A 14,121-nucleotide genomic window follows, 5' to 3' on the forward strand; every position below is an offset into this window, starting at 1 on the left:
CCTACTGGTTAGTACATTCACTGCACGTTACAGAGGTCAAGGGTTAACCCATGTTAGAGGTTTTGGAGATCAAGTCCAAAAGGCCAGACTGAGATGGTTTGGACATGTCCAGAGGAGAGAGAGTGAATATATTGGTCAAAGGATGGTGAGTATCGACATGCCAGGCAGGGGCCCGACACGAAGAACAAAGATGAGGTTTATAGATGGAGTGAAAGAGGTCACGAATGGAGCTGGTATGAGCGAAGAGGATGCACAAAACAGAGTTAGATGGAAGCCACCGATTCGCTGTGGCAACCCCCTGAAGGGAAAAGCTGAAAGAAAAAGAAGACTGTGTCATGATAGTGGTGGTATTCGGAGTTGGATAATAATAGGAAATTTTCACAAATTTTAACCATTGTTCTTCTTTCACCGATATGCTGGATGTCCACAGGTTTTTGTGGCATTCCTCTTAAGATCATTGCGCTGATCCACAGTTTGCAACCATTTATTTGGCATTTGAGGCTCTCATTTCAAAGACCTTCCACTGTGTAACACTTTCAAACAAATCAACATTGAAGTGGAACCTTGTGCTAACTATTAACTTTCATACAAGTGTGCAATTCCCATGAATATTTGCAACGTGTGCCCTTGGACCATTTGTTGTTGATAAGTCTGTGAGTTTTGTGGTCAGGTCTGATAATCCATATTTAGTTTTCCAGGCAAAAAAACATATAAAAGCCCAGACAATAGCCTCAAGTCCACACAAAAGGATTTAAGGTAAGCTTCGTTCTGATGGTGGTCTTAGGACATCATGGAAATGTACTCTACTTGACGGTGTTAGTTGTAAGATGTATAGTCCAAATTGCAATGCTCAGACACAATGTAGTCTTCTTTCCATTTTTCTACTCTTTGTCCTACAGGTCAGCAAGAATGACTCTTTTGAAGTTCTCAGTTCTGGCGATCCTGCTGTTTTCTGCCTACTGTTGGGCTGACAATGAGGTAAGTTACAATTTACCGACTGTCACAAATTAGTTCTGTTTTTAGACTTCATTATAAATTGCAATACCAGTGTTGCAACATTAGTTATACCGCGAAGACATCAACACTAGGATAGGATGAGTATAGTAGAAGAACTTGCTTGATTTCATTGTTCCTTACATCTTCATTTTATTAGTGTGTTGTCCAGTTTGAGTTACTAAGTATACATAGTTACTTACTCTATAAAATGCTCTGATAAGCTTGAAAACACAGTATACTACCATTGTAAATATGGCATACAGATAATAATAATACGACTAATAATAATAATAATAATAATAACAAGAAGAAGAAGAAAAATAATCATAAATGTCTCTCAATTGTTAATTCTGGGTTTATTAATCTGTAATTCAATTTCGTTCAAGAATGGATTCTATGCCATTTGGAGTTGGCTTTAGATATGTGGGGAGTTTTTGTTGTTTTTTTTTGCAATTGCAGTTGAGGATTTTGTAAATATTATTTGTGTCCAAGTATGTATTCATCTGTATTTCTAATATTAATTTTTCCCTCCTCATGCCTGCAACACAACCAGGCAGGTATGTATCCAATGTAATAGCCTTCATTTGCAACAGATTGGGACACCAAGTCAAGTTATTTCTCTGTCACAAACAGATGACGTTGCAGAAGACCTGAGCAACCTTTCTGTGTCTGAACTTCTGGAGAGAGCCAACAGTAATCAGAGTGAGTGTCAGATGGTATATTCTGTGAGTAAAAGTTCAACAGAGAATCAACCGGCTTTAAACAATGTGCATGATGTATTGCAGTCCGTTCAGCTGATGAGCCATTCTTGACTGAAGGAGATATTGCCATTGACAGTGATGCGGAGAGAAATGGTGATCCCTGCACCAGTCGAGGTTGTACGTGGGGCAAGTGGAGTGATGGAAAGGTCTATGTTCCTTATTACATCAACCCCAATCACTTCTGTAAGTGGCTTTAAGGACTCTTCTCTGAATTGTGTCAGCATCTCAGGCTTAGAGACAATGGCAGGGGAAATGTATTTAGGGCTAAATTGCCATTGACCAAGCTTACGTTTTGTGTGAAATTCAAGATATAAAACGTATGCACGTAAACGAAATGTCTTTTAAAAAGTTTTTAGTTTGTTTTAATACAAATGAAGTTGATTCCTTCCATTGACTCAGTTCACTTGGGCAGGTGAAAACAAAGCAATTACACTGGTGCAAGCCACAGCAAATGGTTCTGGACCTCCTACAAGAGGTGGTCATCTCCTTAGGCACTGACACACGACACATTGAAGTGAGGAATAGGTTTTTTACACAACGTTGATCAAATATCAATCTAAAAGTAAAGTGTTAGCCTTCAACAAACCCTAGAATACCATGATAACAAAGTGGATTCACATTTTGTTCACTCAATTCCCGATTAACATGTATCATTGTGCTGTGAATAAAATATAAACAACTGCAATGTCACGCTGCTAGCTTCCCGCGAGAAGGCCATCATCACCCGTGGACTGGAGTCATTCTCTTCATTTTCCTGCATCCACTTCAGACCCACCCGAAGCAGTGACCGTGACTGGCTGAGTATCGAGTCCCAGAATGGGTACCAAAAATGCTTTTTTTTCAAAGCATTTCATATTTCTCAGTTGTCATCAACATCCCTCTTATTTTACTCAGATGCTACTCCTATGTTGGTCGACGTGGTGGTAAGCAGGTGGTTTCTCTGGCTCGCCGAGGATGCCTGTATCATGGCACCGTCCAGCACGAGCTGCTCCATGCTCTTGGATTTAACCATGAGCAGACACGCTCCGACAGAGACAACCACATCAGAGTTCTGCTGCAGAATGTTCAATCTGGTAATGAAGTTGAGACTGTATATAATAAATACATTTCACATTGAAGTATTATTTTATCACCATTCACTTATGACTCTTCTGAATTAAAAACAAAAAAAAAACGTTTCTTATGTTTTTCAGGAATGGAGCACAACTTCAGGAAAATTGCAACCCTCAACCAGGGCACCTCTTATGACTACAACTCTGTCATGCAGTACCACAAGTATGAACAACTAAATATTTCATATACACACTGCCAAGGATTTTTTTTTATAAGTAGCAGTTTGGGCCCCTCTTCTCCTTTCGGCTTGTCCCTTTTCAGGAGTTGCCACAGAAAACATAATTTTCTGTGGTCTCTGTCAGGTTTCCCCCGCACAGTGTTCCCAGTCCTGTAACAACTATCAATGTCTTCTTTGATCCTGCTGTATGTTTGCAATGTGACCATGTTTTTGTTTGAACAAAATCGTTTGTGTCATGTTTTAGGTATGCTTTCTCCAAGAACAATCAGCCCACCATGCTTCCCATTCCTAACCCCAATGTATCCTTTGGCAACGCTAAGGAGATGAGCCGCACTGACATTGCCAGGCTCAACACACTCTACAAGTGTTGTGAGTGTCCACTTTTGCCAACAATGTCAACAATATGATAATCATAATAATAACATAAACTGTTATTTTCTTTTTTACCTGACACAACCCTGTTATGTTCATTGTTTCAGAGAAAGCCTTCGGTCAAAGTCACAACTGGGGGTCCGAGGGATAGATTTTCCCCGATTCTTGAGGAGCCACTGGGCATCAGAACTGCAGCTGCAACCTCAACAGCAAACTCAGTGATTTAGCAATAAATTTACATCAACATGAGATTTTGTGCCAGTGAATTGTGTGCCATTGTGTCTGGGATTGTTTTGATGAAGAATAATCAGGTTTCACCATAGTAATTCATATCAGCCCCATATCAATACTTTTGAAACCGTTCCCTGCCACCACAGCATTATGGTGGATGGAGGCCTTAGGATTTAATTTAAGCCGTGTAAAGCCATTTCAATTGCATTTTTGGGGGGGATAAAAAGTGCTTTATGAATAAAATGTAAACCCACACAGGCATGGGGAGAACATGCAAACTCCACATAGGAAGGCCGGAGCCCGGAATTGGACCTTGCACTTCCGCACTGTGAGGCGGATGTACAAACCAGTTGCCCACCATGCCACCACATATATTTCATTTTGATGTACTTCTCTCCTGTTCATTATTGTGGATTATTATTCCATAGATCGGCTCAAATTACCTACATTTAAATATATATTTTCGTACTTTTTGGAAAATTGTATTGTTATGCAGTGAAACAGCAGGTCAGGTGAAAAAAAAGAATAAAAAGGCAATTCAGACAGAATCCAGGAAGGGGATTTTCCAGTTTTCTTTATTTCAAGGAGCAACAGTTGAGCAGTATTTTAGCAGACCACATGTAGCACTGCTCTCCAGGCTGTCCGGCGCGCAGTGACTTCCTCATTCCTCTTTTAAAGGGAGTTTACTTGAGCTTCAGGCCAATCAGGTCAAAGCTGCAATTGGCCATTCCCAGGTGGTTGTAATTACCCTTCCTGAAATAATTAGCGTTGTACAAAATGCATTAAGTATCACACAATAACAGTTTTGGATGGAAAGAAATGTTCACCTTTCTTCCATCCAAAATTCACAAAACAACTGCCATGCTAAGGATGCACTGCCCTCTTCAATCCTGGATATATATGGTGAAACATTAGATAATATGAAAGTGGGCAGGGGGCAATTTAATCCAAACAGTCGTGGGATTACTGATTGTGAAAATACAAAATGAGTTTTCCACTTTCAATTTGTAACCTACAATTTTATACCCTGTTGTCCAGATATTTACCAATAAGTCATGAGTCAAACATCTGGTTTGGCAAGATTTGTGATGGCTCAGGGTGTCTCAGATTTTGCTCCTGGTTCTTGTCATTTCTGCTCAGTATACTTGTGGAGGTCACAAAAAAGGATACTTAAGGTCTAACACTCAAGTAAGCTCAAGTAAAAAGTAGACCGTTTCTTGACATCTTATTGAGGGTAAGATATTTATTTGTGTGTGGGTGCTGGTGGGAAGTTGTATCAGATCTGAAGGTAGCTGGCCTGGAAAGTGAGCATGGCCATGTTTGCAAGGGATAAACCCACCTGAAATTGATGCAGAAATAGAGAAATAGATAATTCCAAATGAATCACAACAATGCAACTGCCATGTTCCGGTTTCGGCAGCAGGTGACGGGTTTGGAATTGGAGAGTGCCTCTGGATTGGCAGACCGGGGTGGTAGTCCCTCTTTTCAAAAAGGGTGTGTGTTCTGTTCCAACTACATGGGATCACATTCTTCAGCCTCCCTGGTAAGGTCTATTCAGGGGTGCTGGAGAGGAGGGTCCATCAGGAAGTCGAGCCTCATTTGAAGAGGAGCAGTGTGGTTTTCGTCCCAGCCGTGGAACAGTGGACCAGCTCTACACCCTTAGCAGGGTCCTCGAGGGTATGTGGGAATTCGCCCAACCAGTCTACATGTGTTTTGTGGACTTGGAGAAGGCGTTTGACCGCGTCCCTCGGGGAGTTCTGTGGGGGGTGCTTCGTGGGTGTGGGGTACCGAACCCCCTGATACGGGCTGTTCGGTCACTATACCACCAATGTCAGAGTTTGGTTCGCATTGCCGGCAGTAAGTCGGAATCGTTTCCAGTGAAGGTAGAACTACACCAAGGCTGCCCTTTGTCGCCGATTCTGTTCATAACCTTTATGGACAGGATTTCTAGGCGCAGCCGAAGCGTTGAGGGGGTCCGTTTTGGTGGCCTCAGTATTGCATCCCTGCTTTTTGCAGATGATGTGGTGCTGTTGGCTCCTTCAAACAGGGCTCTCCAACTCTCACTGGAGCGTTTCGCAACCGAGTATGAAGCGGTTGGGAGGAAAATCAGCACCTCCAAATCAGTCGGAAAAGGGTGGATTCCTCCCTCCGGGTTGGGGGGGAGATCTTGCCCCAAGGGGAGGAGTTTAAGTATCTTGGGGTGTTGTTTACCAGTCAATCTACGTTCTAATCCTCATCTATGGTCACGAGCTATGGGTCGCGACCGAAAGAACGAGATCCCGGATACAAGTGGCCGAAATAAGTTTTCTCCACAGGGTGTCCGGGCTCTCCCTTAGAGATAAGGTGTCGCGTTTCAAGAGCCCTTTCATGATGTGACATTGAGATTGTGTTCACACGCTGGAGTGAATGCTGGCGAATTTTTGGACGCCGCTACTCCCCATGATTTTTTTTTATTTTTAAGTCAATTTTTAAGTCAATTTTTTGATCTTCTAAAGTCGACATATTTTTTGTCGACCTGCTTTTATGGTCACTGAGTGAACAACGATCAATCCATACTCGATCGGTCGAACTGTCATTACCTGTCATCGAGTGTTGAGTTGTCGTCGAGTTGCGGCTAGCGACTAGCTTACCTGCTACCTGTTGCTGCTTCCCGGCTTCATTACTCCAGTCCAGCTATGTCGATCAGCTGTGAGTGGCTTGCTTTCTGCTGGTTCGTCCTGTCTGTTCTCCACCACCCATTGGAAACGCTTCACCAGTATGCAGCCACTGAGCTCAAACTCAATTTTAATCCACACGGTCCACCACCGCCTACTCTGCTCCAACACCCGGACATCCTTTACGTGCCCCGGCGAAGGTGCACTCACCGGGGCTCACGCCGAAACTATCAATACGACAACTCAAGCTCCATCAGGTCATTCTGGTCCACCGCTCGCCGCCCACGGAAGAACACCGGACGCCGTGCGATGCCTCTGTGTTGACACGCGTCCCGAGGTCAGATAGCATCGCGGTCGCTCGCAGCTGCACTGCTGTCAACGTCGGACTACTGAACATCCGCTCCCTTACGAGCAAAGGCCAGTTGGTCCACAACCTCCTGACAGACCGTGAGTTTGACATTCTGTGTCTGACTGAGACCTGGCAGCAACTAAATGATTATGGTACTCTTAACGAAGCTACTCCACTTGGCTTTGTTTATCATGCTGTGCCTCGCACGACTGGGAGGGGAGGTGGCCTTGCGAAGATTCTGCGCGAGGATTAGAAATTTGCACCCATAAATTTGCCTGCTTTTTAATCTTTTGAAGCTACAGTTATACAGCTCTCTGGATCAACTCCCACACTGATTGCCACTATTTACCGTCCACCAAAACCAAACAAGAATTTTATCACTCACATTACTACACTCCTCACTCCTCTGTATACACTATCACCAAATGTGATTCTCTTAGGAGATTTTAATATACACATGGACAATATCAATAACTCACTCACCAAAGACTTTACCTCCTGTCTGGACAGTTTTGGTTTTTAACAGTTTGTCAACTTTCCCACACACAGTAAAGGATATTTTCTGGACTTGATCTGCTGTATAGGATTATCACCAACAAACTGCAAAACCGATACAAAAAATTGGAGGAGTGACAAGTGACGTCACGTCACGTGAGTTGCTACGCATTGCCGAGCGGAAAGAAGGAGCAGCAACAGCAACAGTAAAGTCAACATTTCTCTCGTGTGAAGCTTTCCCACATTTGAAAGTAAAGAACAGAGCGAAACACGGTGGCAGTGCGTGTGTAGAAATTGGCGACGTGAAGAGGGGGCTGGACGAAACGCTAGCTGGTTAGCACGGAAGCTAACCGCGGACGTTAGCGCGGAAGCCAACTGCGAAAAGTCGCTACGCAGCTGGAACCCACGACCAGAGACCAACCAACCAAACGCCAGCGAGCGTGAGGAAGCCGGTAAACCCACTTGCCTCGTTAGAAACACCCAGCAGCAAGCCTACTGGACACGTCACAAACTAGCATACAACCGGCTAGCAACGAGACCCGACAAAATGCCACCCAAACAGAAGCAAGACACAAAGCAGGAAGAGGATTCCCTGACCCTCACTCAAGTAAATGAATTACTCCAGCAACAAAAAGAACTTTTTACGGCGCTCTTGCAACAACAACAGGAAAATTTCAAAGGATTTGTCAAGATGATAATAGACTCAACAAACTCACGACTTGACACTTTTACCAGGGAAGTCCAAGAAATAAAAACCAGCATCAACTTTACCCAAAAAGAGGTAGACGACATTAAAAAAAATCTAATCTGTCAAACTGGCCATTCCAAAGACATGCAAACGGAATTCTACAAAGTATGTGACGGCATGCTTGTATTAACGGACAAGGTGGACTACTTGGAAGGACAGTCAAGAAGAAACAACTTAGTAATTGATGGAATTGAGGAAAAACCGGGAGAAACGTGGACTGAAACAGAGGAAAAAGTTCAAAAAATCCTTAAGGAGAAACTGCTGATACAGGGGCAAATTGAGGTGGAGAGAGCTCACCGCACAGGAAGACAAGACCCTGGAAGACCTCGACCAAGGCCAGTTGTGGTGAAATTTCTAAGATACAAGGACAGATCAAGGATCCTACAAAATGCAAAATATTTAAAAGGTTCCAACATCTACATTAACGAAGACTTTACAGATGCCGTACGACAAAAAAGAAAAGAGCTCCTCCCAAAATTAAAAGCTGCACGTGACAGAGGGGAAACTGCCTACTTAAGACATGACAAACTTATTGTCCACCCCCGCACCAGTACTCCAACACAACAGGCTCGAGTTCAACACCATCAAGCAGCATACTGAGAATTTTTCACCACCCGACAATAAAAACTCTGACCCTACTGAAGCAGGAAATTCACATACCAAAAAACATGGACTTCGAATCCTTTGATGACCCTTCCAACCCTTTGATGACCTCCAACCCTACTGACCACAAGACGTTTGACCCTGAGAACAACTTGGACCCGGACAATAACTTCTTCAAGACCGACCGACCGCGAGGCAGCCAGCGACGACCGACCGTGAGGGAGCCAGTGATGACCGCGAGGAAGCCAGCGACGATTGCAGGGAAGCCAGCGACCGTGAGGAAGCCTGGAGACAACCAGCCTGCGACCACCGTGAGAGAGCCAACGACGACCGCAAGGGAGCGAGAGACGACCGAGAGGAAACCAGCGACGACTGCAGGGGAGCCAGTGACCGCGAGGGAGCCGGGAGACGGCGAGCCTGAGGCAGCCGGGAGACAACCAGCCAGCGCGCGTGAGAGAGCCGGGAGGCAGCCAGCCGGCGAGCGTGAGGGAGTCGGCGACGACCGCGAGGGAGCCAGTGACCACGAGGGACCCAGTGATGACGGTGAGAGAGCGAGCGACGACAGCGAGGGAACCAACGACGGCCGTGAGGGAGCCATCGACGACCGTGTGGGAGCGGGAAATTCACATCCCAAAAACATGAACTTCCAACCCTTTGAAGATATTGACTATAAGCCATTCGATCCCGAGAACAATTTGGACCCAGACAATAACTTCTTCAACAACAAACAAAGGGTAACAAACTCTGACTATTACCTGGATGAACAATTCAACACTAATATAAAATTGGAAAATGCACTTTCGGTAATACACTTAAACAGTAGAAGTCTCTATAAAAACTTCACAAAAATTAAAGAATACCTGACTAAATTCAATAAATTTAAAATAATTGCCATATCAGAAACTTGGCTTGATGAAGATAAAACAACTGAAATGGAAATAGAAGGTTATGAAATGTTTGCAACTAATAGAGAAAACAAAAAAGGAGGGGGGGTTGCAATATATGTAGACAAAGCACTTAAATGCAGTAAAATCGAGAGATTGACAAACACAATAGAAAACCTAATGGAATGTCTAACCATTGAAATACACAATAAAAAGGCATCAAATATCATCATAAGTTGCATCTATAGGACACCAGGAACATGTATTGACACATTCAATAAAAAACTAACAGATATGCTCAGTTACTACAACGATAAGAAAACACGAATAATATGTGGTGACTTTAACATTGACTTATTAAACCCAAATAGACACAAAAAAACAACTGACTTCATAAATACTATGTACAGCAACAGCTTTTTCCCAGTAATCCTGAAACCTAGCAGAATAACAGTTGACACGGCCACATTAATAGATAACATATTTATAAATAAGATTGATCATAAAATGGAAAGTGGACTTCTCATTAATGACATAAGTGACCACCTGCCTGTTTTTGCAGTTTTTCATAATTATTTCGATAGAAAAGCTAAATCAACAACTTGTATAACAGAAATAAGACTAAGAACCCAACGTTCCATCGATGCCTTTAAGCAAGACCTAGAAAAACAAAACTGGACCGAGGTCTACTCAAACGAAGACCCAAATACAGCGTTTGAAGTATTTCAGTCTACCATAATCTTCTTATATGATAAACATTTTCCATTAACTAAAGTTTCCAAAAAGTATAAAGACCCAAGTAAGCCATGGATAACGAAAGGCATAGAAAACGCATGTAAAAAGAAAAACAATTTATATAAATTGTTTTTAAAATTCAGAACTGAAGAAGCAGAAAAAAAATATAAAACCTATAAAAATAAATTAGTAAATATTATAAGAACCAGTAAAAGAGATCATTATCATGCACTATTAGAGCAGAATAAAGGTAACACACAAGAAATATGGAAAATACTTAACCAAGTAATCAGAAATAGTCCTAAAAAAATGGATTATCCAGAGTATTTTATCAAAGGCAAAAATACTATTTTGGAAAAAACTGCAGAAATAGCAACTGAATTTAATGAGTATTTTGTCAACATCGGCAGTAACCTAGCAAAACAAATTCCTGATCCAACAGACCTGTTTGAAGTGGATAGATACGTAGAAAAAAACTCCTCCACGATGTTCCTTACTGCAGTAAAACAAGAAGAAGTATCAAATATTATAAAAACTTTTAAAAATAAAAAGTCAACTGATTGCTATAATATTGATATGACAATAATCAAGCAGATTATAGAATATGTAGTGCGACCTTTCACACACATATGCAACCTGTCATTCAAAGCTGGTATCTTTCCATCAAAAATGAAAATTGCTAAAGTTATTCCAATCTATAAAAGTGGAGAAAAACATCTGTTTACAAATTATAGACCAATATCACTACTACCACAATTTTCAAAAATATTAGAAAAACTATTTTCTCGCAGACTTGATAGTTTTATACAAAAGCATGCGCTGTTAAGTGAGAATCAATATGGCTTCAGGGAAAAACGGACCACCTCAATGGCAGTTATGGAGTTTGTGGAAGCAATAGCCACTAATATAGACAACAAAGAATTTACTGTTGGGGTTTTCCTAGATCTAAAAAAAGCTTTTGACACAATAGATCACAGTATATTATTGAAAAAACTAGAACGATATGGCATTAGAGGTGTAGCTTATAAATGGATAAAAAGTTATTTAGAAAACAGATATCAGTACGTGCAACTCAACAATAAAAAAACGAATCAACTGAAAATCACTCACGGAGTACCTCAGGGGTCAGTGCTTGGTCCAAAACTATTCATCTTATATATAAATGATATCTGCAAGGTCTCAAAACTATTTAATTGTGTCCTATTTGCTGATGATACAACTTTCTACTGTTCTGGAATAAATCTGAAACAGCTCCTGACAACCGTAGAAAACGAATTAAACAAATTAAAAAACTGGTTCGACAGAAATAAATTGTCACTTAACCTGAAAAAATCGAAGTCAATTGTTTTTGGCACAAGACCAATCAAACGCCAAGCTAAAATTATGGTAAACTCAATTGAAATAGAAAGAGCGTATGAAACCAAGTTTCTCGGATTAGTAATAGACTCAAAACTATGTTGGAAACCACATATCGATAACGTAAAAAGAAAAATAGCCAAGACCGTAGGGATCCTCTGCAAAACCAAGGAAGTGCTAAATAAGAGATCCTTGTACACATTATACACTTCATTATTATTACCATACATGACCTACTGTGTGGAAATATGGGGAAATGCCTGCAAAACAAACACACTCCCTATTCTCAAACTACAAAAAAAAGCAATTCGAATTATTAATAGATCAAAATATACGGAACCCACAAATCCACTATTTATTAAATTAAATACGATGAAATTTTATGACCTGGTTGACTTTAAAATCGCCCAATTAATGTACAAAGCACACAATAACCTGCTCTGCCAAAACATTCAGAAGTTTTTTGAAATTCGAGAAAGCAACTATGAATTAAGAGGTACCAACTTATTCAAAAAACTCAAAACAAGAACAAACATCAAGCAAAGAAGTGTATCTAGCAAAGGTGTTAATCTGTGGAACAATCTCGAAACGAACCTAAAAATGAGTAAATCGCTTGCTGAGTTCAAAAACAAATTCAAAAAAATAGTACAAACAACCTACACCAATCAGAGTTAAAATGATAAATACTAAACATTAAATATAATGATAAATCAGAACTAAGTTGATAAATAGAGAAAGGTATTGAAATATCCATTATGAATACAAGAGAAAATTGACACAAGAGTGCCAGGGTGAGGATGTATATAATCTCGATACAAACCAAAAGTTGTGAAAATATCACGGTTAAGGGTAAAGTATGAGCCTTAATGGAGACTTCTTATTACCTTTTCTTTTCTGATTGATATAAAAATGATTTAGTAGATATAAACACATAACGGGGTAGGACTAGATAAGTTTTTTTACTTCATCCTACTCCCTTGAACATAATAACTGTGTTGAATGAAGACTGATTTCTTTCTTTTACTTTTTTATCTACCTTATTTTCTGTCAAATTATTACTGTATATGTTTTATGTTCAATAAACAAACCAAACAAAACAAACAAGGTCATCTTTTGCTTTCATTCAATGTTAACCTGTCCTTTTTCAAATCCAACCCACAACGCATTATACATTTCCGTAAAATCAAGGACTTTAACCCGGACAAGGATGGCAAGAAACACTTCTAAGCAACGAGGAGCAAGAAGCAAGATGTATATGTCAGTGGTTATCCCAACAGCGATTTACACCTGTGAGACATGGATGAAGACAGCCAACATTACCAACAAGTTAGGTGTCTTCCATCGGCGTTGCCTGAGATCCATCCTGAGGATCTCATGGAGAGACCACATCACCAACGAGGAGGTGATGAAGAAGGCAGGAGTGGCTGAACTGTCAGACATTGTCTCTGAAAGGAGAAAGAAAATGATCGGCCACGTACTCCGACTGCCAAGAGAGAGACCGGCAAGTGTGGCCATGGACTGAATGCTAGAGGGTGGAAAGAGGAAGAGAGGTAGGCCAAAGAAGACGTGGAGACAGACTGCCAAAGAAGACCTCAGTGAGATGGGTGTCAGCTGGCATGGAGCAAGAAAGGTCGCCAGTGACCGGAACAAATGGAGGAAACTCGTCGCCCAATGTTCCAAATAGGAACGGGCGGAACTAACAAACTAACTAACCCGGACAATTTAGAATCACTTATCAACAACCTCCCCAGTACTGATTGTCTTTCTACAACAGATGAGTTTTTGGCACACTACAATACAAAACTCCATAACATTCTCAATACCCTGGCCCCACTCAAAAGCCGATCTGTCTCCTTCAACCAAACAGCACACTGGTTTACCCCTACCCTCAGACAATTTAAATCAAAAGGCCGTCAACTTGAAAGATTATATAGAAAAACTGGACTCACTATTCATAAAGAAATGTACACTACCCATGTCCTCCATTAGAAGGACTCAATATCCAAAGCCAAATCAATCTTCTACTCTAGTTTAATCAGGTCCAATGACGGTAACCGCAGATCACTCTTTTCACTCATTTCTAAACTCACTAAACCTGCTGACACTCTTCCCTCTCATCTCTATTACACAGATTTTTGTAATACTCTGGCCTCATTTCTTATATCCAAAATCCAACTTATCCACCAGCAACTCACCCCTTCATCTGCTTCCAGCCCTCCTTCTCCATTCTCCCCTGTTCCTACCCACCTGTTCTCTGCATTCACCTCCCCATCTGTCCACCAAATCTCCATCTTAATCCAGAAGTCCAAATCCTCTACTTGTCAACTTGACCCTGTCCCTACTCTAGTCAATGCTTCTATCCCGGCCCTCTCCCCTCTCATCACTAACATTATTCAAACTTCCCTCTCTACTGGCATTGTACCCTCCCATCTCAAAACTGCTGCTGTCACTCCCATACTGAAGAAACCTGGCTCCGATCCCTCTGACTTGAAGAACTTTCGTCCCATTCAAACCTTCCGTTCATCTCCAAACTTCTAGAAAAAACAGTAGCTGCTCAACTTCACACCCATCTTTCCTCCAATAAGCTCTACGAACAATTTCAATCTGGCTTCCGTCCCCTCCATAGTACCGAAACTGCCCTCCTCA

General features: G+C 41.4%; 1 protein-coding gene across 1 annotated transcript; it reads left to right on the forward strand.

Annotated features, from left to right (window-relative positions):
* The first annotated feature begins 733 nt into the window (after window positions 1–733).
* LOC127599785 (hatching enzyme 1.2-like) lies at window positions 734–3,669 on the forward strand. Its single transcript, XM_052064025.1, has 9 exons — window positions 734–756; window positions 900–982; window positions 1,630–1,698; window positions 1,782–1,940; window positions 2,457–2,577; window positions 2,652–2,830; window positions 2,951–3,032; window positions 3,293–3,417; window positions 3,528–3,669. Coding segments are annotated over exons 2-9 (810 nt in total). The 5' UTR covers window positions 734–756; window positions 900–909; the 3' UTR covers window positions 3,530–3,669.
* The last annotated feature ends 10,452 nt before the right edge of the window (window positions 3,670–14,121 follow it).

The sequence above is a fragment of the Hippocampus zosterae genome, chromosome 4 (genome assembly GCF_025434085.1).
Source record: "Hippocampus zosterae strain Florida chromosome 4, ASM2543408v3, whole genome shotgun sequence".
NCBI lineage: Eukaryota > Metazoa > Chordata > Actinopteri > Syngnathiformes > Syngnathidae > Hippocampus > Hippocampus zosterae.

Bases quoted from the DNA above. Each gene is read 5' to 3' on its own strand.
- LOC127599785 (XM_052064025.1), top strand. From the start codon at position 910: ATGACTCTTTTGAAGTTCTCAGTTCTGGCGATCCTGCTGTTTTCTGCC. The intron at 1,941-2,456 runs GTAAGTGGCTTT...TCACGCTGCTAG, and splicing joins CATCAACCCCAATCACTTCT to CTTCCCGCGAGAAGGCCATC. The intron at 2,578-2,651 runs GTACCAAAAATG...TATTTTACTCAG, and splicing joins AGTATCGAGTCCCAGAATGG to ATGCTACTCCTATGTTGGTC.